At 42.0% G+C, this 20,622-nt stretch overlaps 2 protein-coding genes across 3 annotated transcripts in view; both read right to left on the reverse strand.

The window, feature by feature from the left end:
- znf423 (zinc finger protein 423) overlaps nt 1–19,359 on the reverse strand; it is an 81,722-nt gene extending 62,363 nt beyond the window's left edge. Inside the window, exons 1-13 of one of the 2 annotated variants that reach the window (XM_040133099.1) lie at nt 19,326–19,359; nt 19,147–19,222; nt 18,557–18,837; nt 18,179–18,462; nt 17,660–18,040; nt 17,233–17,414; nt 16,013–16,552; nt 15,690–15,840; nt 14,904–15,461; nt 14,593–14,777; nt 13,561–13,982; nt 12,490–12,703; nt 10,692–10,776 (exon numbers count right to left, since the gene is read on the reverse strand). In XM_040133099.1, coding sequence (XP_039989033.1) covers nt 10,692–10,776; nt 12,490–12,703; nt 13,561–13,982; nt 14,593–14,777; nt 14,904–15,461; nt 15,690–15,840; nt 16,013–16,552; nt 17,233–17,414; nt 17,660–18,040; nt 18,179–18,462; nt 18,557–18,837; nt 19,147–19,152 — 3,289 coding nt within the window. In that variant the 5' untranslated portion in view covers nt 19,153–19,222; nt 19,326–19,359. Of the gene's footprint in view, nt 1–10,691; nt 10,777–12,489; nt 12,704–13,560; nt 13,983–14,592; nt 14,778–14,903; nt 15,462–15,689; nt 15,841–16,012; nt 16,553–17,232; nt 17,415–17,659; nt 18,062–18,178; nt 18,463–18,556; nt 18,838–19,146; nt 19,223–19,325 lie in introns of both variants that reach the window. The other variant, XM_040133101.1, reaches the window with a different exon arrangement.
- LOC120792842 (zinc finger protein 423-like) overlaps nt 19,322–20,622 on the reverse strand; it is a 68,826-nt gene continuing 67,525 nt past the window's right edge. Inside the window, exons 6-7 of the mRNA XM_040132210.1 lie at nt 19,809–19,933; nt 19,322–19,407 (exon numbers count right to left, since the gene is read on the reverse strand). Of these exons, the coding sequence (XP_039988144.1) occupies nt 19,322–19,407; nt 19,809–19,933 (211 nt within the window). The remainder of the gene's footprint in view (nt 19,408–19,808; nt 19,934–20,622) is intronic.

A 20,622-nucleotide genomic window follows, 5' to 3' on the forward strand; every position in this document is an offset into this window, starting at 1 on the left:
GTTGCTTGGCCCCTGTTTATGAAGCGCATAAAGGCAAAGCGCCTTGTTTGTCTTGTGACAATTAGCCAGCAGAGATAGAGAGAGAGAGGAGGTGTGTGTGGGTATGTTAGTGTGTGTTTGTGTCTGTGTGTGTGTAATTGTCCCGTTCTTTTTAGCAGCTGGTGCAGCCACACCTGGACGGGTTGAGACAGAGAAAGAGAGAGACAGGGAGGAGAGGGTTGCAGGTAGAGTACGTATATAGCCCTCTATCTTTGGCCAACCGCTCAATAAAAGAACACACACATAGACACACACCTACCTACACAGAGGGAGCTAACAAAGACATCACTCACAGAAAGCAGACAAATTCTATACATGAGTTAAGATAGCTGATGTTGCATGTACAAATATTCTCACAGGCAAACGGGAAACATGACAAACGAGCACTCACGCTCTCACTCTCTCGCTCACACACACACACACACACACACACACACACACACACACACACACACACACACACACACACACACACACACATTATTATTCTATGTTCTGATGCTTATCGTAGTTTGGTCTCTCCGAGTCTATTTGTCAGTGAGTCCTATTAGGTTTCCAAACAGCTTGTAATGACTGGTAATAAACAGCAGCAGAAGAAGACGGTAAATCAAGCGAGAAGACGACAAAATTAGCTCTCCAGGGGACCACCATGCTCCCAGCCTTCGAAAACACACAAACACACTCACACACAAAAACAGAAATACATGAGCAATTCCGTCTATGTATTCATGCACAGTCAATAAAGCCGACATTGGCAGGTTATGGTGGATAACAGATAGTAAACACTTTCTCTCAACAGTGTCTGAGGAGGTTAAAGAAATATATACAACAGCATGATAGAGAGGGATTGAAAAAGTGAAAGAGTGAACAACAGGGTGTGTAAATGGACTTATGAGAGGGTGTGCTTTTAAGCATGTTTCTCTCTTGCTTCAAATGTAAACCACTGTTTTATAGTAATTTTCTCATTAAAATTTCTAGAATTACAACTTCATGCACTGGAAAAGACGTGCTCAATACTTCTGGATCTTATTTTATTTGCATATGTCTACGTATGCCCCATCTCATCTTTAATCCGCCATTCCTTCCCTTCCTTCTTCTCTTCATCTAGCCCTCTGTGTTCCTCTCTCTCGCTTTTCAGTCCCTTGTCCCTTCATCATCACTCCCTCCCTCCCTCTGGTGTCACGGCTTGCTGGCTCCAGGTGGTGAGGGAGGGAGGGAGGGAGGGATGGAGGGAAGGATGGAGGGGAGGGGGGGCTGTCATCTGTGTTCATACCATCACAGTGCAGAACAACATCCTGCTCAGTCCTCCACACAGTCAAACTGTTCAGTAATAGTGACGGTTCTAGAACTAGTAGTATTAGTGACATTGACAGTACTAATTTTAAAAATTTCAATGCTGGGAGGAATGGAGAACATGTATGAGCAGAAGTGTTTGTGGGGGGGGGTGCTGGGTGAATGAAGAGTGTGTAAACAGCTTTTACTACTTCAGGTAAGAAGGAACACCAACTGATCAGTGTATTGAGATTTAAGCCTGCTCCTCTGAGAAGACATGTCATCACCTGTGGTGCTAAAAACTTTCCCATATGAGATACTTGTGCTTGGGACAGGATTAGCAGTGTTCCTGCAGTACTTCTTTTCAGTTTTTCAGTTTTTTCAGACTGTTTGACAAGCTACCCACTAAAAACTTCAGTATGTGAAGCTCTCTCTTCAGTTCAGAGCACTACTGCAGACACAGGCACACACCAGCAACATAGAAGGCAGAGTAGTCTGTAGCTTTTTAGTTCAGTTGCAGCAGGGCAGAGGAGAGCAGCAGTGTTTCTAGCCGGTGGCAAAGACTGTGACACACACAGACAGACACATACATGAGTAAACCTGCACCCACATTATCCGACTCCATTGACTCTAAAAGCTTCTTGTTCGCCTCATTAAGTCTTCAGTGACACAAAGTAACCGCATTAGATCCCGCTCACTACTACATACACATACATACAGATAAGTGAGAGTATGCGTGCATGTGTAAAAGGAAAGTGGGGGAAGCAAGAGGACTCCAGGACGCACAGAAAGATGTGTGCAGAGACACACATCAGCTCAGAAACAGCCCTTGGGATGCCTGCTTAGACAGCAGACCGACATTACTAGTCAAGCGCATCACAGATTTGACTGCGGGCTATTAGACAGGCTGAATACAGGTTGACTGTTCTGAAATGGCAGATAAGTCCGACCTCCAGGTACAAAATAAAAGCTAGCCGAGTTTATTTAATGCCTTATTCCACATGGAGGAAGTCATTAATTATTGTTGGTCTGCACCCAAAGTGACCATCAAATTTAACGGTGAAAGCGATAGTGATTCAAGTGAGTACCTCACTTAATTTGGGAACCGTCAAGGAAAAAAAGAGCTCAGACGCAGCTTTTTCAATGAGGAATATTAAGAGTGAAATGACGACCATTTTGGCCAGTTTACATGTTTCAGACCAACAAACACACAGCAGTTTTTAAGTGTGTACCTTTGCTATTGACTATCAAAATGTAAATAATGTGAATAAGCAAGGTTACCTAACGTTACTAGAGTGCATTGATGTAAATAGGTAAGTAAAGCTCATGCTGTGGACACATCATTAGCCACCACATTCCACAGGGAGCACTTAGATCCAGATGAGTGGACACTTGATGCCTCCAAGGCATCAGAGTGTGTGTGCGCGTGTTTGTGTTTATGTGTACTTGTACTTCTATCTTTGTGAGGACCAATTTGCCAGTTTTAGTTATATACATTACGAAGTGAGGAAATTTTGGCCAGCCCTAACTTTCTGACACACCTCAGAGGGCTGTGTGCGGGTTAAGACTTGGTTTTAAGGTTTAGGTTAGGGTTAGGTTAAGGGTTGGGGTTAGGCATTCAGTAGTGGTGGTTGAAGTTAGGTAAGGGCGTAGGGACACATTATGTCAATGAGTGTCTTCAGAAAGATAGAAGTAGAAGTTTGTGTGTGTGTGTGTGTGTGTGTGTGTGTGTGTGTGTGTGTGTGTGTGTGTGTGTGCGCGCGGTTGCGCGTTTGTGTGTGTAGGCGGGCGTGCGTACGTGTGTATTGTGTATAAGGTGGGAAAGAAAATGAAACATGCAGCTAGCAGCAGGGATTGGGGTGAATGAGTTCTTAAGGTGAATTCAGGGGTAATTGGTCAAATTTAAAGTGTCAAATTCAAAATTATCCCTAAAGATTTTTTGAATACAGTTTATACTGTTCTTAATATACACATAATTTCTACTACTGAGAAAATGCTGAACAACGTCTATCCTCTGTTGAGAACTAAGTTTCTGCTTCCAAGTTTTTTTTCCACACCATGCATTGTGGCTTTTACACATGGTTGCTAACAATTTGTGATTTGCCAATATATTGCGTTTAATAATACAAAGTCAAAAAAAATAATATGTGCTAAATACTAATCTATACATATTCAAAAGCAGAAGAATGTTTATAAATGAAATGCTGATGGGCAGGCAGTGAGACAGCACAGTGCCGTCTTGCTCATAATGCGAGCTAAGGAGAGAGAAAGGGGACAAACCTTGCCGACAGGTGGGCTCTTCTATGGGCCATCCAATAGGCAGGTGGGAATGGGGGAGAGTGGAGGAGAGAATGGGCAGGGTTAGTAATACGTAGTGTTTACGTGGTATGTGTGGGGAGTAGGCAAAAAGCAGTATTGCAGACAAATTAGCTTGCTGTCATCGAGAAAAGCCATTTTTTGTAAAAAAATAAAATAAAATAATTATAATTATAATCTCTTTATTACCACCTCACCAAGTGAATGTGAGAAAATGAAAACCCATTGCTTGAATAACGAGACACTGCAGTTTATTTTTTGGAGCTGGTATGGCCGACAGTATGTAAAACAATAGAATATTTCCTGCACTCTCAGTTAGCTACAGCATAACTACATTGACATCTTGACAGAGACGTTTAATTGAAGCTTAAAGCTGACTTCTTAATCCTGCTACAGCTAAAGGCTACAATGATAAAAAAGGAGGAAAAAAAAGGAAGTGTAGGGAGAAGAGTTAGTAAAAAAAAGAAAAAAATGAAAATTTTACCAAAGAGAGACACAGAGAGAGAGGACGTAACGGTTGGAATCAGTATGCTAATTAGAGACTGGTCCCTGAGTAGGACCAATGGAAAGGTGAGATACAGTAACATGCTCTGTGTGGCTTTTTGTGTGCACACAGCTTTGTGTGTCTACATGCGTTTGAAAAGTGATGTCTCATGCTGTGAAATCTAGACTGAGGTGATTAGTAAAGCATTAGTGGCTGCATGCAACACTTCCGACTGTCCAGGATCTTATTTAGGTGTGTGTGTGTGTGTGTGTGTGTGTGTGTGTGTGTGTGTGTGTGTGTGTGTGTGTGTGTGTGTGTGTGTGTGTGTGTGTGTGTGTGTGTGTGTGGTTCTGTGGTGTTCACCCTTTTAAAAGGGGCAATTTTAACATCTGGACTTTTTTGTGACGCAACATCGCAACATCACAACATTTAATAGCACTAAAACTGGGATTTAAAGATATCTTACATTTGTGTCTTCAAAAGGAGTATTAGATTATTTTTAAATGGGTGGTTTGCTTTCAAATCACCAACTGGAGGTCATGGCTTACCTCCCTTTTCATTCACAATCACTGTGAATGTTTAACTTAATCTACATTCAACATTTCAATAGGGCTCCCAGAGTGGCAATTTATGGCACGGAAGTTGCTTTTCCATTCCATATAGGCTAAACTAGAAGACAGATTGTATTCACACACACACACACACACACACACACACACACACACACACACACACACACACACTTAGTTGCGCGCAGAATTGTGTCTTCACCTCACACCATTACACGGAGAGGGAAAACTTCTTCATGATGTGCAGCTGCACAGCAGAAAACAATAAAGCCTGCCAAAAATCGCTGCAGTGCAGTCCAAAGAGACACACACACATACACCTACAAACAAATACACATGTACATTGAATGAGGGGAGCAGGAAAAAGGGATAAAAAGACAAAACAAAGGGAGTCATGATAAACAACTAAACCACGCATCATAAAATAATTGCAGCCCTTCACGATCTTGCAGAGTCTCAATGATGATGAAATAGAGCATTAGGGGGTAATCTTAAAGCAAACAATATAAATTTGGATGGTACAGGTGATGTAAACTTCACCCAAAAGTATTCATGACACATTTACTGGGGCTGCAGATGCACAGACATGAGCGTGGTACTGATTTTCTGTCAAAAAGAGCTATCTGACTGGGCTTCTCTACAGGTAAAGATAAAAACCCTGAAGTTTACTGTCATCTCTCTTTTTCAGTGCAGCCCTCCACCACCACCTGGTCTGCCGCTTTCTCTCTTTTTTGTCGTCTCTCAGCTCTTCAATAACCCCCGTTGCATCTTCTTCTCCCATGAAGTCTCCCCCCATGTATGCCTAGCCAAAAACACAAATAAACACTTTCTACATTCTCTTCTCATCTCTGCTTTTTCAAGCCTTCCTCCCCTTCCCACCAGCTCAGGAGTGTTGGGGGCTAGAAAAACCAAACCCACACAGTTCTGTCATTACGCATTCACACATACACACAGGTGGGATATGCCCTCAACCCACACACAAAACGCTCACACATACAACAGATATGGTATGGTATTTACAAAACACACACACACACACACACACACACACACACACACACACAAACAAAGGCTGACAGCTGACAGCGTGGTGGAGTTTCTGTTCAAATAATGAGTTCATATTCCATGATAATGGCAAAAATAAACCAAAAAACACACATTTAACTATGCTATTCTATCCTATAAAATTCATAAGTTAACAAATACTCACTTTTTAAATCTGGTTTATATAATTTATGCATGTTTCCATTCAATGTTTACATACTATATTTAAATGTATATATATGATGTATACCGTACTTGCCCTTAGGCTTTTGTCTCTCACACAAAAACACAAAAAAAAATTCTCAACTGGTACCTGAGGCAAGAACAGATAACTCCATTTCTCCCTCTCTTTCTCACCTCAGTGTGTGGGAGATGGACTGAGGCTGTGTGTGAATATGTATGTGTTTTAACAATGTGAAGTGTGCGCACTACCAGTATACTAACATTATTCTGTGTTTAGTACCAATCTATAAATTATGGATTTCATTTAATGAGTTTGGTTTCCTGTGGGGCTTGAAAAATGACATCATATCTAACTGCAAAATGGGTATTTCCTGGGCTAATCCACTATAATTTTCTTGAAGCTGCTGTTGTTCTCACACTTATGGAGTAGAGGCTACATATCCTATTTTGGTTACATTTTGGGCTTTGAGAAAAAAAAAGCTGGACACCTGTGTGAGTGTCTCTAATTTCCAAAAATGATTACATACAGGCTGACGCTATAAGCCAGAGAAGTCAACACAGTGCAGATCGATCCACACATTCTAGCCTTAGCCACCTGGTTACAGCCAGCCCATGAAATAAGATGACCACAACTGAACAGATAACTGCCTACAGATGAGGGCTGCATTACATTACATGATAATACCTTGTAAAGCCCTATATTAGCCTAGATTCAGAGCCAGTGTATGCAAAATCTGCCAAAATGGTGAACAAACCAAGCACTAAAAAAACTGTTAATGTCCTTTTGTGCCTTCAACCTTTTGCATGATTTCTCTTCCCCTCCTATCGTGCCTCTCTTCTCTCGTGTTCTTCCTCTCTCCCTGTCTCTACCTCTAGAGCAGGGCATTGACCACATGGTGTTTTAATTAACTTGTGTGCTGTGTAAGAGCAAAAACTAGCGGGAACACACAGGGTGTGACTATACCATCACAGTAAAGCAGAAAGTGTGGCTGAGAACCATTTTAGGGTCGATTCTTTAAATATTAAGTCCTACAGTCATGCCAGCCTGTGGCATAATTTTTTTGTTCTACATAATCTTCTTCATCTTATTGAGCTTCAGGAAAGTTATTCATTTAAGAGTAAAAGAAAAAGTAACTTGAGTAGTATGATGAATAACTGCTTTAAGGGAGTAACAAGTAAGTAATAATACTGTTTTGAAATAGGCGATAAGCAAAACGTAGTGAACAGGTTTTGGTGACAAATGTCCCCAAAACTGTGTTGGCTTGAGGCCAAATACAGGTGAAGCTCACTTGCAATGATTTTTCCTCAGCGCTACAAGGATTCCTCACTAGACTTCTCACTTAGACCCTCTCCTCCTCTATCTCCCTGAACGTTGTCTCTCTCTCTCTTTCTGACAGCGTAATTAACAGGACTGTGGGGTGCACCATGTATTACCCATGGAGCAATGTGACATTCACATTACTGGACTCAATTAGGAAATAGAAAACTCCCTGCTCTCTTCTCTCTCAACTAGTCTAAACTGTCAATATATTGGTAACAGGTTTGTTTGACTGAAAAATAAGAAACACATCATGGTCATTTACTGGACATGATCACATGATTTAATTTTTTTGTTATTTTAGATTTTCTTCCTCATGTACATTTTTCAGTGACACACTGACAGGCAGTCGGGCTTAAGATGCTTCACTGAACCATGTGAGAACATCAAAAGTGACATAAGCACACCTACAAGTGGCAGAGTTACTGAGTGTTAAAGCTGATGATTAAGTGTGCATGTGTTTCCTAATGAGACTGGTAGACAGGCAGTGACACTTTACCAAAGGTAACTGCCAAAGGTGATAATGGAGGTGTTGCAAAAGAAAAAAATGAGAACTAAGGAGAAAAAGTGAACTGGATGAGAGAACGTTTATAATGTAATGAGAAAGAAAGAACCAAAACATAACATTTTCACACCATCATGGGCAGTACCGAGCCATCTGATGCCCTGGTGTGTGTTGGTGTAATGCACATCCACACCCTCAGCATGTGAAGAAACGGGTTTGTGTGCATTAGCATGTGAGCCAGAATCACATTTACAAAAGTGCCTATAGGTGCCTACAGCATTAGTTATTTGTTTTCTTAACATGATGAATGCATGACACTGTGGTCTCATTTTGATATGATAGTCAACAGGTAGAGCCTACACAGAATTATAAATTGCTGCTATCTATGCCATACAGTGTCCATAATAAAACCTAAAACAGTATAATTAAAGCTTCAGAATTTAAACTTACTAGGGAAAGGGGGATAACAGGTTTTTCATTTGGGAAGAATTATTGTCATATTCATTTCCAGCACAATTCATATTCACTTCAGATAAAGTGAAAGGAGCTCAGTTAGGACCCTTTATTGAAACCTGATACACTATATCCAAATCTAGTTTGAGACAAATTTGCAGTTTACGTTTGGCATTTGACTTAATCAGCAGGAAACTGAACACTGGTTAAAAGAGAAAGTAAACTTCTGAGTTAATGTATACTATTAGAGAGGAGGACTCCTGCAGTTCTGAGGTCCCTCGCCTCATAGGTACAGAATTCAAAATTATTTCCTTATTAAGCACAGGTTGTATGCGCTTTTTGTTGCAAACCTTTTATTCATGACTGTGCACTTGTGATCTGATAACACAACTCACATGATAAAGTAAGGAGAGAACAGAGCTAGAGAAAATGAAAGATCTGCATTGAAAGGGAGAAAATGAAAGGTGACAGAAAAATTTAAATTATTATTTTCTTTTTGGTCTTGTAATTTCCTCAAATAAGATCCTTCTTCTAGTATCTAGTATTTGCTTCCTTCTTTGTTAATTGATGGGGGTGGGGAGGGTTGTAGGAAATGTAATAATAGGAACTGGGCAAACTCTTAAAAATAATCTGCCTCAATTTCATAATTAATCTGCGCTATCTTTTCACATAATTAGCACGTTAATTAACCCAAAACTGCCACCACTGAGTGTGGATGTGTGTGTGTGCGTGCGTGCGTGCATGCGTGCATGCGTGCATGCGTGCATGTGTGCGTGCGTGCGTGCGAGCGAGAGAGAGATAGAGAGAGAGGGAGATTGGGGATCCAGGGAAATGGAGGAAAAGATATACAGAGTCAGAGACAGGAGCAGAGAGAAGGATGAGTTATTATATCTATCAGACAAGGCAGAGAAACAACGGGAGAAATGACAGGATGACTGGGAGGATTCTCAGGGTGGAGGAACGGAGGTGAGATGGAAGAAATGGAAAGAGATCAAAAAGGGTTAAAAGCTGACAGGAGAAGGTTGGAGGAACACAGGGAGAGGGGGAGGACAAAAACTGAGAATGAAAGGCGGTTGTTTCAGTAATGCAGTGAACAGTGAAGATGGACAGAGAAAAACAGTAGGTAAAAGACAGTAAAAACTATACTTAGTGTGCGTTCTTTTATGTGGGTGGCACGTGTGCAACTGTGGGAAAGTTTGTCTCTTTGTTTGTGTGTGTGAGAGCGAGCGTATGACTATGTATGAGAGTGTGTGGACCACAGGGGAAAGAAGTAAAAGTTACTCCAGCTGTATTTCTGTTTAAATTCTCTCTTCAAATGTCTCCAGACATTACTAGATGACTCAGAGCAATGTCAGCAATCTCTCACACACTCACACGCAAGCATGCACGCACCCACGCACGCACACACACACCTCAGTCTCTGACAGTGACCCTGGGATTGCATGTCAGGTCTTGTGAGGGACTAATGGTGGAGGTTGGGAGCGTTTGTTCCCCAAAACAACTCACGGGCCAATGTCATTAATCTCCATGACGACAGAGATACTAAGGCAGCAAATTAGTGACAAGCCGAAAAGCTGTCACATGGGAGGCTCATAAAAGAACAGTGACTCCCAACTACAAAGGTAGTTTTAGTTAAACATAAATTTTTAGTTAAATACACACATACGTCACTTAGAGTAGGTGTACTCACACACACACACACAATATATAATATACGATCTTTTTCTCAGCCCTTGACACGCGATAATTGGATCAAAATGAAAAAGACTAACATCACTGTAGTAGCTCTGGTAATCTTTTGCTTATTTTCTTTCTTGCAAAAGCAGCTGGCCAGACACATAAATGATCAAAGTTACACATGGGTGAGGCAATGTCTTAGTCATGCCCATTAGAATACGCTGTAATGCATTTGTTTTTGACCACACAGTACATTGTTCCAGGAGTACCACAGTATAACAGGGAGTGTCAATGTCTTTGCTGTCCTACACAATCTCAAAAAAATGTCATTTTAAACTGAAGTTGTTGGCTGAGGTAAGTTATGTTCACTAGCATAATGCCTTCTGAGCATGTTTTTTCTGCTGCTTTCTCTCCCTTTTTAGGCAGTTCAAATTTATATGCATATACCTGTAATCACTTAGTAACAGGGAACACATTTATATGGGTTTAGAGCACCAAAAGAAATCATTCTTGTTTTACACTCAGGGTATAAAGTTTTATCTGTAATCTCTGCTGTTTTCTAAGTATAGTTTTCCAACCTTCAGAGCTGCAGCTAGGTGGTAAAATTGCACAACAGCTGGTCTAGGCAGCCCCCCAAGTCAAAAAGAGCCCTTCATTTCACCTGTCTGTCTCACACCTCTGTATCTGTGTTTGTGTGAGTTCATGTTTGTGTTTAATTAAATGTGTGTGGGAAGAACACAATGGCATTAGGATAACAGAGACACACAGTCACACAAACACACACACGCACTTTAAATAGAACACAGAGAGAAAGAGCTGTGCCTCACTCACCGATCATGTGATTCGCGACGTGAATCTGGATCTCTCTTTCTGTCTCAAACGTCATTTGGCATTTAATACACTGGTAGGTCTTTTTCTATAATATAAAAACATAAAAACACCAAAAAAATTATCTTGTGTTTCAAAATAAAGATTTTTATTCAGATGAATTCAAGTTAAAAGCACACAAACAACAACAACAAAACACATAAAATACATAAATCACCATTAAAAATACTATGTCACTATTCAACATATAGTAATATATTCCACTCGAGAGTGGAATTAGTTTTATATTTCAGAAGGATTACGCACAGACTAACCAATTTGCACCGAACTTGGTGGAGGGATGGGGCATGGGCCAGGGAAGAACCCATTACATTTTGGGGCAGATATGGATCATTTATTATGAATATTTTTCCTTTCGATGAAGTCAGGTGTATGTTTGACATTTTGCATTGAACCTTCAACATATGAAACTTGTATGCCCCACAAAGTCTCACACTAATCAAGCAACAGTGAAAACCCAAATCTTTGGAGACTTGGTGAAAGGAAGAAGAGGTATGCAGTTACACACACACACACACACACACACACACACACACACACACACACACACACACACACACACACACACACACACACAAGTAAGGCCTCTGCAGAGAAAAAGAGAGACAGAAATTAATAAGGGAGGGAGTGAACAGGAAAAAGATTAAGGGAAGAAGCAATGAAACAGAAAGAGAAGGAATGAGTGTATAGGAAAAGAAGACAAGAGAGAAGGAAAGAGATACAGAAAGAGCCAGAGACGCAAGGGTGAGAGACACAGAAACAAAGAGAGAAAGAAGCAGAGGCTTTGCTTATCCATTCATAGCACAGAGCGATCACTCATGCACAAACACATACAAAATACACAAAGGCCCCACTTCCACTATCTCTCTTCTGCTTCAGCCTGCTAGAGCGCGCGCGCACACACACCATACGAACGCACGCACGCACGCACACACACACACACACACACACACACAGAGAGAGAGGGAGAGAGAGAGAGAGAGAAATCCTACTTTGTCTTCTTTGTGCTGTTAGACTAAGCAGAAACAAAGGTGCAGGTAAGACAGAGGGTCCCTGGGAACTGTCTGTAACACACGCACACACACAGACATGCTCGCTTCCAAGTACACACTCTCACACACATAGACACGAGGCAGGTCCCGGGGAGCCTGACTGTCAATATCAAGTAGAGCGAACAGCTCCCACAATGCCTCAGCACGCCCCAGCCACAGGACCCAGTGGGGCTAGGCTGACACACAACGACATACACACAAGCACACGTATGCAGGCTAGAGAAACAAAAGCAGCAGCACGCATCAACACTTCATGCGTGCACACACAAAAAAACACAAAAACACAAACACACACACAACTCATGCAAACATACAGTCAGCAGGATTTTTGAGTCTCTTGCACTCCTGAAAATGTCTCCATCTGTTAAATGCTGTTTATCCTATTACATGACTTTCAAATACAATACTGCCATAATTATATTGTGTAATGTTTCATCTACCGCATGATCTACCACATCTTGCTCACTTTATCTGATGGTTTTGACTAGGAGCACAATGACATATTAATATTTAAGATGCAAACATTATCTATTATCTAGTATCTATTCAAATTAGCAAACTTCATTCTCACCACAGGAACAAGCAATAGCACAGACCTGGTCTGAGAGGTTTTCAGTAGAAAGGTTTCATCCAACAATTTCCATAAAATCATTTATCTCTCTGTCTTATCCCAGTCTATTTTGTCTCACCTTAGGTGCAGGTGAAGCCTCAGCCTTCTTTCCTGCTGCGCTGGTTTCAGGGCTGACCTCAGGGTGATCTGTCTGAACATGACTCTCCAGGTCTTCCAGGGTTTCAAACTTCACCCCACACTCTGGACACCTCAGCCCGGCCATAGCCTTCTCTCCCTGCGTGTCCCCGGGCGTGACAGCTCCTCCCTGGCTCAGGCTCTGGCCGTTAGTGCCCCTGATTTGATTGAGCATTTGTTTCGTTTTAGCCGATTTCAGCGATGAAATCTGTTGCGCTACAAAAATACAGCTGTTTGCATATTAACCTGTGGGTTGCTGTACTGTGCATTTATGAGAGAGGGGTTAAGTTCTCAACTACATCTAAAGCGCCTTTTCTAGGAATACTAGAAAATATATGGACACCTTTGGGGGATCCAGTGGATCCAGGAAATTGTCATTTGAAGTGGTAAAAGAGTTCCATAGGCAACCTATGAGGAACACTCTTTCCAAACATTTTTCCCTACAGTTTCCCATGGTCAGCATCATCTAATAAGCACATGTACTTTGTTCAGTGTGTTTCTTATGGGCAATTTAAATAATCATTGCTCCATTATTAAGATACTAAGATACAAAGATAACTATTTGGGCCTATTAGCTTAATTGACCAGTGTCTCAGCCTGTTACAGTCAGCAAAGGTAGTTGCTCTTTGCTTGTCCCATCTAAGCTCAAACCAGGCTTCGTTCCCTTTAAGGCTCCAGTAACTGACAGAGGCAGTGGCAAGCAATGCACCCAAATCCAAGCTTTCAAATATCCTGACAGAAATTATTTTTGTCAGACGGCACTATTTTCTTTAGTCTGTGGTAGGAACAGTCACTTATTTTTTTCCACATAGGTAATGTACCTTGCTAGACAGTACATTTGTGAAAGAAGCGTAAGAGTTATCATGGTAATCGTGTGTAAAATTTTGTGGCACAAGCAAACATCTGTGATATACCAGTGTGCTACTGTTGATTTTAAGAAGATATCTAATGTTGACTTAAGTGCATCTGTATTAACACCCAATACTATCCACAGGGTTATAAGATGGCTACGTACCTGCTCATGCAGCCAGCACAGAGGCCATAAGGCAGGCCGTTGACATCCAGCTTCACCATCTCCCCTTTGTTCTTGAACTCCTTTAGGCAGAAAGCACATTTATACAGCTTATGCTGCTGCAGCTGCCCATTGGGGGATGAAGAGGCTGAGCCGTTCCCTCCACCTCCTCCTCCGTTCCCACCTCCGGCTCCAACTCCTCCAAGTGCAGAACCACTGGAAAGCTTTTGCATGTGGAAGGTGCCGTGGATCTTCAGCTCCAGGGTGGAGGTGACGGTCTGCATGCAGACAACGCAGCGGAAGCCGGTAAGGGAGTTTCGGAGGTCAGGGTGCATCTGGCAGTGCTCTATAAACTCCTCCTCACTCTGCAGGGGCATCTTACAGATTCGACAGGTTCCTGTGTCCAGGCTCTTACTATGGGTCACCTGGAGAAAGGGGACATATACAGGAATTTTCAATATAATGAGGCAAGTAATAATACCAAATTCTTTTATCAAAGCATAGGTAAAAGATTTTTTTAAAGAACCAATGAAAACCCTTACTTATTATTATTATTACTAATATTATTATTATTAAATCATGATGTAGAAAAAAATATTAGTCTTTCATAGTCTTTTACATAAACATAATCGGATTCTGTTGCAATAATAACTGACTGTAGCTGCATTACACAATACATTTTTATATATGCAAATATTTTTTCCTGTAGTGTGGTACAGCACAAATTGCCTCTCATAGGACAAGTCAACATTTTTTTTAGGTCTAAATTCAAAGCAGCCAAAGAAGTTTCAAGATCAAAAGACAGGTACACAGACAGACAGCAACAAAATGTAACACAGAAGAAAAACAAAAACGTGTCTACACAGAAGGCTGTGTTGTTTTACCTGTGAGGCATCCACAATACAATACGATACAAATTTGTTCTCTCTGCATAAACCTCTAAATTACATGCTAAAACACAGATACCTCATCAGTCATACACACACACCAAAAAATGTACATATGTAGGCTGGCAAAAAATAAGTATAAAAGTACCTTGTGTTCAGTGAGGGTTAGCAGAGAGGGAAAACGCTCGCCACATATTGGACACATGTAGTGTTTTGCAGGACCACGGTGAGTCTGAGCATGCTCACGAAGCCCATTCTCAGAGAAAAAAGTTCTGGAACACACGTTGCACTTGTGGTTCCCTTTGATGAAGTCTGCCTTCTTCTTTCGAGAACCTAGTACACAGTATATAATCATTATCACCATCACTGAAATATTATAATAATAAAGTAAATTTCAAATCCAAAAGAAACCCCTTCAAAACAATAAGAGTGGATGATGGACAAGGAATTAGTCGTTACCAGCATCATCATCTCCTGGTCGGATGTTGTGGTCACGCAGCCGGTGGTTCTGCAGAAGGGACTCCATGGTGTAGGCCGCTCCACAGATATCGCAGGCATACATGGGCTCTGAATTGTCCAGCTCCTCCTCACCCCCGCTAGCCTCATGGCTGTTGGCTGCATCTCCCCCCTGGCCTGTTCCTCCTCCAACAACTCCGCCCTTCAGCAACATGTTCTGCAGGTCTGCTTGTTCAGCAGCAACCACTGTTGCTCTTTCAACGCCTCCTGCACTTCCATTGCCACAACTTCCTCCTCCTCGCTTGGAGGACTGTGCCAGTCCATTGGGCGTTCCATTCTGGCTGCCACTGCTCCCTGTACCACCTCCATTGCCAGTGATGCTGCCACCGTCAAAGATGCAGTGCTTCTCCCTCAGGTGTCTTTCTAGCAGTGAGATGGCATGGAAAGCTTTGCCACAGAAGCGACATGTGAACTTCTTGCTGTGCGTGGTGATATGACACTGGAGCTCTACTTCTGTTCCAAACGTCTCCCCACAGAAGATGCACTTTCGGGGCTTGATTCCTATGAGACAATAATCAAATTGAAATATGCAGATTCAAGTTTAATCTACCATACAAGACTGCTGTCAACTAAACATTGTAAAAACTGTAACTGTTTAGTTTTTTGTTGTTTTTCTACAGTAAATATCAACTTTTGCTTGTCTTTATTATTATTATGCATTTTTTCCAGATGGTCAGGTCTACTTTTCTAATAAAACATAGCCATGATCAAAGGAAAGGTGTGCTGTACCTCCCACGAGCCCCCCTGGGAGGCCTGACCTTTGGCCCAGATGGTTATGCTTTACATGGAGCTGGAGATCTGTCTCTTTCCTGAAGTCCCAGGCACAGGCTGTGCAGCGAAACAGCTTCTTCTCATTGCTGTGCTTCACTGCCAAATGCACCTGGATGACAGAGGCAATTCAAGATAAATACCTTCTATGTGTGTTTTAGGAATGTATTAATGTCTACAAACCATCTACCTCACACACTTCATGCACTGATGTGAGTTTTTTTTGTAAAAACGAAAAAAGGAAAATAAATAACAAGCCATATGTAGGAGGCTGTCTCATTCACCTGTATGGAGACCTTGGAGTCAAAGACCTCCTGGCAGAGAGTGCAGTGGTACAGGACAAACGTGTGCATGTCCAGCAAGTGTTTTTGCAGGTCATCCACCGAGGAGAATTGTTTATCACAGCTCTCACACACATACTGGGTTGATGTGGTGGTGTAGTGCACTGTCAAGTGTTGAAGCAGTGCCTCCTGGGATTCAAAGTCCTCCTTGTTGCACTGGGGGCAGGACTGGCGCCTCAGCAGCATTTCCAGGTGTGACTTTAGGTGGGCCTGGAAACCCTCAAAGCTGGCAAATCGCAGGTCACACTGGTTGCATGGGTAGTCCCCATTGCTGCCCATGGAGGGGGTGGAGTCCCCTCCAAGTCTGTGGCGTTTCGGGGAGGAGATCTCGACATCAGAGGAGGCTGGGCTTAAGTCTGCAACCTTCGCCTGCCGTTTGTTGTTAGCCAATGGGATGTTCTTGTGGTTCTCCTTTATGTGCTTGGTGAGCTTGAGGAGTGAGCCGAAGATAGGAGAATTGGTGCAGTAAGGGCAGGAGTAAACCTGTACATGGACAATAACTCTTTACTTTTTAGGATTATTGTACATTGACAGATACTGTTACTTAGTCCTCGGAGAGTAAAAGACAAGATGGGAATGATATGGAAAGGGCAAGGGAGAAAAAAGAGAAAGAGAGCCAGACACAAGAATTGGGAATAAATTATGGATATACCCATAACTCTGCAGGCTCATGTATAAAAAAGCTGAGGTTTAATACATCAATTATTAGCAGACAGTGAGTACTACACAGCCCTGTGTCTTTTTGACTTTTAACGCCCAAGTTTTTGAGAACATAGGAATCTGTGAAATTGTTGAAAGTCTGCAAGTTCCGTCCATTTCCAATTATGTTTTGAGCACAGCATGAACTATGGGGTCACGAGGTGAGGCGCACAGCTATTCAGATGAACTGCAGACTCATTAATTGCAGACTCAACACAGAAAAAATTCATGTAATTCATAAAATTATCAAAGAATTTCTCTTACGTGAGCCACAAGTTTCACTTGACACTTAATCAGGCTCATGAAAAGTACAAGAAATGCCTAATTAAATAGGAAACAGCTTATTACTAATCAGCTCAACAACTGATAGACAGGCAAGCTACAATTTATTCTATCAGTTTTTATCAACTCTGCTTAAAAGGTTGTTTGTAAAATGTAATTCTTGACTAATTCTTGATTCTCACCTCCATGAAGGACTGAGATGCAGCCTGTAGTACTGGAGACTCCAGTTTGGCCACCGCTCCTCCAGATGCAGCTCCACCCCCTGCAGCTGAGGTGCAGTGTGTCTGTTGAATGTGTTCTGTCAGCGAAGACTCCGTCAGGAATCCCATGGAGCACTGGTTGCAGAAGAAGGCATGGTTCCCCTCTAGGATGGAGGAGTTAAGTTAGATTGAATAAGATATTCCAAATAATATCCCCTATCTAGCTGCTTAACCCAGTACTAATCCCAGGGACAATTATGCTATATACTACAACAGCATTGTTTAACCTTTCTCAATCTGGAAAAATACAAGAACTTTCAATCAATACTGACTAATAAAAACACATACTTTGACATATTATAGGGCACTTTCCATTGTTCAAGGAGAGTGGTACCCTTCACAAACCCACCTAATGTGGTGGATCCTGCCACAATCCCACCAGGCAGGCAGTGGGACACTCTGATGTGTTCTTGCAGAGAATTGATGTCTCCAAACATGTCTGGACAGTAGTTGCAGTGGAATGCTGTGACATTAGTGAACTGCAGCAGGGGAAAAGCTGCTGCTGCAGTTCCTACAGTTCCTCCACTGGCACGATGAGCTTTGCGCACATGTTCATTGAGATTGTAGAGTGTTGGCAGAGTGTCCAAACATAGTTGACAAGTATGGCTCTGCTGCGGCTTATCTGCATGGATGGTCTTCAAATGGATCTCCAACACCGCTAGACTGTGGAAGTCTCTCTTTGAGCAGTAAGGGCAAGAGTATGTCACTTTACCCCAGTTCCCTCCCCCACCTGTAGAGATGGACAGATAAACTGCAGAAACTTTAGAAAAACACAGAGGCAGTCTAAGCTTTCCAACCCTGAAGTGTTCACTATCAAATCAAGAGAAGTAGCTGCACTGGTTACTCTGTAGATAAGTGACTTCCATACCTCCACCTTGATGACCCAGGCTTATTCCAATCTCTTCCCCTGTCTCGGCACCTCTTCTGTGGCCTCGTTCACTGCCCTGGCTGGGTTTTAGCGTAGAGTCAGGTGTGGAGCCTCTCTCCAGGCTGGCGCTGGAGTCGGGAGTGGCTGAGCTCATTGAGGCTACACTGCCCAGTGCAGGGTCAGGACTGGCAGCACTGTGATTGGAGGAGTCAGGCTGGCGATGGCTGTCTAGGTGGCAGTAGACATCCTCCACAGAGGGAAACTGTTCTGAACAGACGGGACATCTGGGGAAACAGAAAAAGACCAGTTCCATTCCAGCATTTCACATTGAGGAAAATCAGTGGTTTTTAAACATTAAACAGTAAAGCTCTGCAGTACTTGTGTTTGCGGTTGGCATGCTGTGTTTCAATATGTGTGAGGAGAGAAGCCTCGTCTAGAAAGATCTCAGGACAGTGGATGCATTGCAAGTCGGCTCTGTCAGACAGCTGGGGGTGCCTAGTCAGGACGTGTTTCTCTAGCTCGTCAGTCTGGCTGAACGTCTCCTCACAATAATCACACATATACAGGTCCTGCTCCAGGTCACCATCTCCTCCTCCTCCCTTCTTCCCTCCATCCCTCTCACTCCTCAGTGCAAGATGTTCTCTGTTCTTGCGGTGAGCCTGCCAGAGTCAGAAAGTAGCCAAGATTTAAAGAAGCATGTGTTGGAAAATATATTTTGTCAAAAGGTTTTCATACGATGGCAGTAAGCTAGGGTTTGCCTTTTACTACAGTCAACTCGTGTACTTGTTAAAAAGAAATGCAATATTAATAATTGTATAACTTTTTTTATTTTGATCCTTTGCCACTGTATCTTATTTTGGAAATTGCTTAACATTTTATGAGAATATTTAGTGCACGAACATTCCTCAAAAGAAAAGGTCATTTCAACAGTAACATTTATAGTGAAAAAAAATATATCAACTCTTCACCTGCATGTGGCTCTGCAGTGATGAGGTGGAAGAGAAGCCACGCTTACACACACTGCACTTAAATGGTTTGCTGGAGCTGAAGGCAAAAACAGTCACAATTCAAACTCCGAAAAATCACACGTGAATCAAAAGCAATTTCTCAGTGCAGATTGCATGATAATGACATCAGAAGCTGTTACCTGTGTGTCTTTAGATGGATCTTTAGGTGATCAGAGCGAGAGAATGCAGCTTCACACTCCTGACAACTATACTTCTTGTCTCCTGTGTCGGAGACAAGAAGACAGAGATAGCAAGTTCAGAGAATAGTTTGATGATTGATGTTACAAATATCTCAGACAACACAAACATTGATGCCGCTGACACACAGAACATGTTGCCATGGCTGGAGGAAAATCTCAATACTCAAGTCTAATTCTGATGTTTTCCTTATTTTCTTTCTTTAACAACAAAGAAACCCACGTTTATTAATGGCCCTCTAGTCCAAGTAAGTTCCATGTCATCACAGGTCATGAATGCACTTAAAACATTTAGCAGGCAAAATACAACAGTGATAAAATTTTGAAGTAGAGGAGAGATAACACAATACCACAGCACACTTAGCAGACTTGGACGAAAAAAAATCAGGACTCTGAAGCACTGTGGAGATTATTTTTTGTATTTACCGGTGTGGAGTTTGACATGGCGGTCTCTGCTCCTCTTGTGTTTAAACAGGCGGCTGCAGAAGGTGCACTTGAAAGGCAGCTTATCACTGTGGATCTGCTCATGACGCTTCAGGTAGCTCAGACGGCTGAGGGGGATGAGGAGGAGATAGATGTTAAACAGCCATTGCGAAGAGTGGTGTTGTTAACAAAAGCAAACTTTCTCACCAAAACAAATTCAAGTAGAGAGTATATTGCTAATAAAATCAATTATTTAAAAGATTTTAGTGGCTCTAATGGTTTATGCTGTTTGGGCCTATCATTCCCTGATATCAGTAATCAGGTCACCTTTAGTTTTAAAGGCATGTTAAAATTTTATCAATTTCAGTATTATCAATATTCTGCTATATAATGGAAAGAAATAGAAAGAACACATAGGAAGAAAGAGTAATATAGAGGATTATGATGATGACTTTATGGTGTATGTGACAGCTGTTCTTGTAAGTGGGTCTTGAGTCCCTGAGGAAGTAAGTGAGAAATGTATTCACCTCATTCCTTTTACTGTTTGCTTTAATCGTCCATGTCACCGTGGTAATATTGAGGATGCTGTTTATTCATATAATTATTGATAATAAGGAGTGGTATATGAGAATGCAACTAAACAGCCAAATATGGCATTGGTTTAATTTTCTACAATACGAACGGTGTTTCAGTGCACTGAGGTGGCATCTGCAGCATCTTGGGGAACCAAACGTGTGAGTTTCATACCTGAAGGACTTGTCACAGAATTGGCAGGGGTATGGCAGACCTGCGCCTCCTTCTTCCTCGCCGCCAGTGG

The sequence above is a fragment of the Xiphias gladius genome, chromosome 8, assembly GCF_016859285.1.
Source record: "Xiphias gladius isolate SHS-SW01 ecotype Sanya breed wild chromosome 8, ASM1685928v1, whole genome shotgun sequence".
NCBI lineage: Eukaryota > Metazoa > Chordata > Actinopteri > Istiophoriformes > Xiphiidae > Xiphias > Xiphias gladius.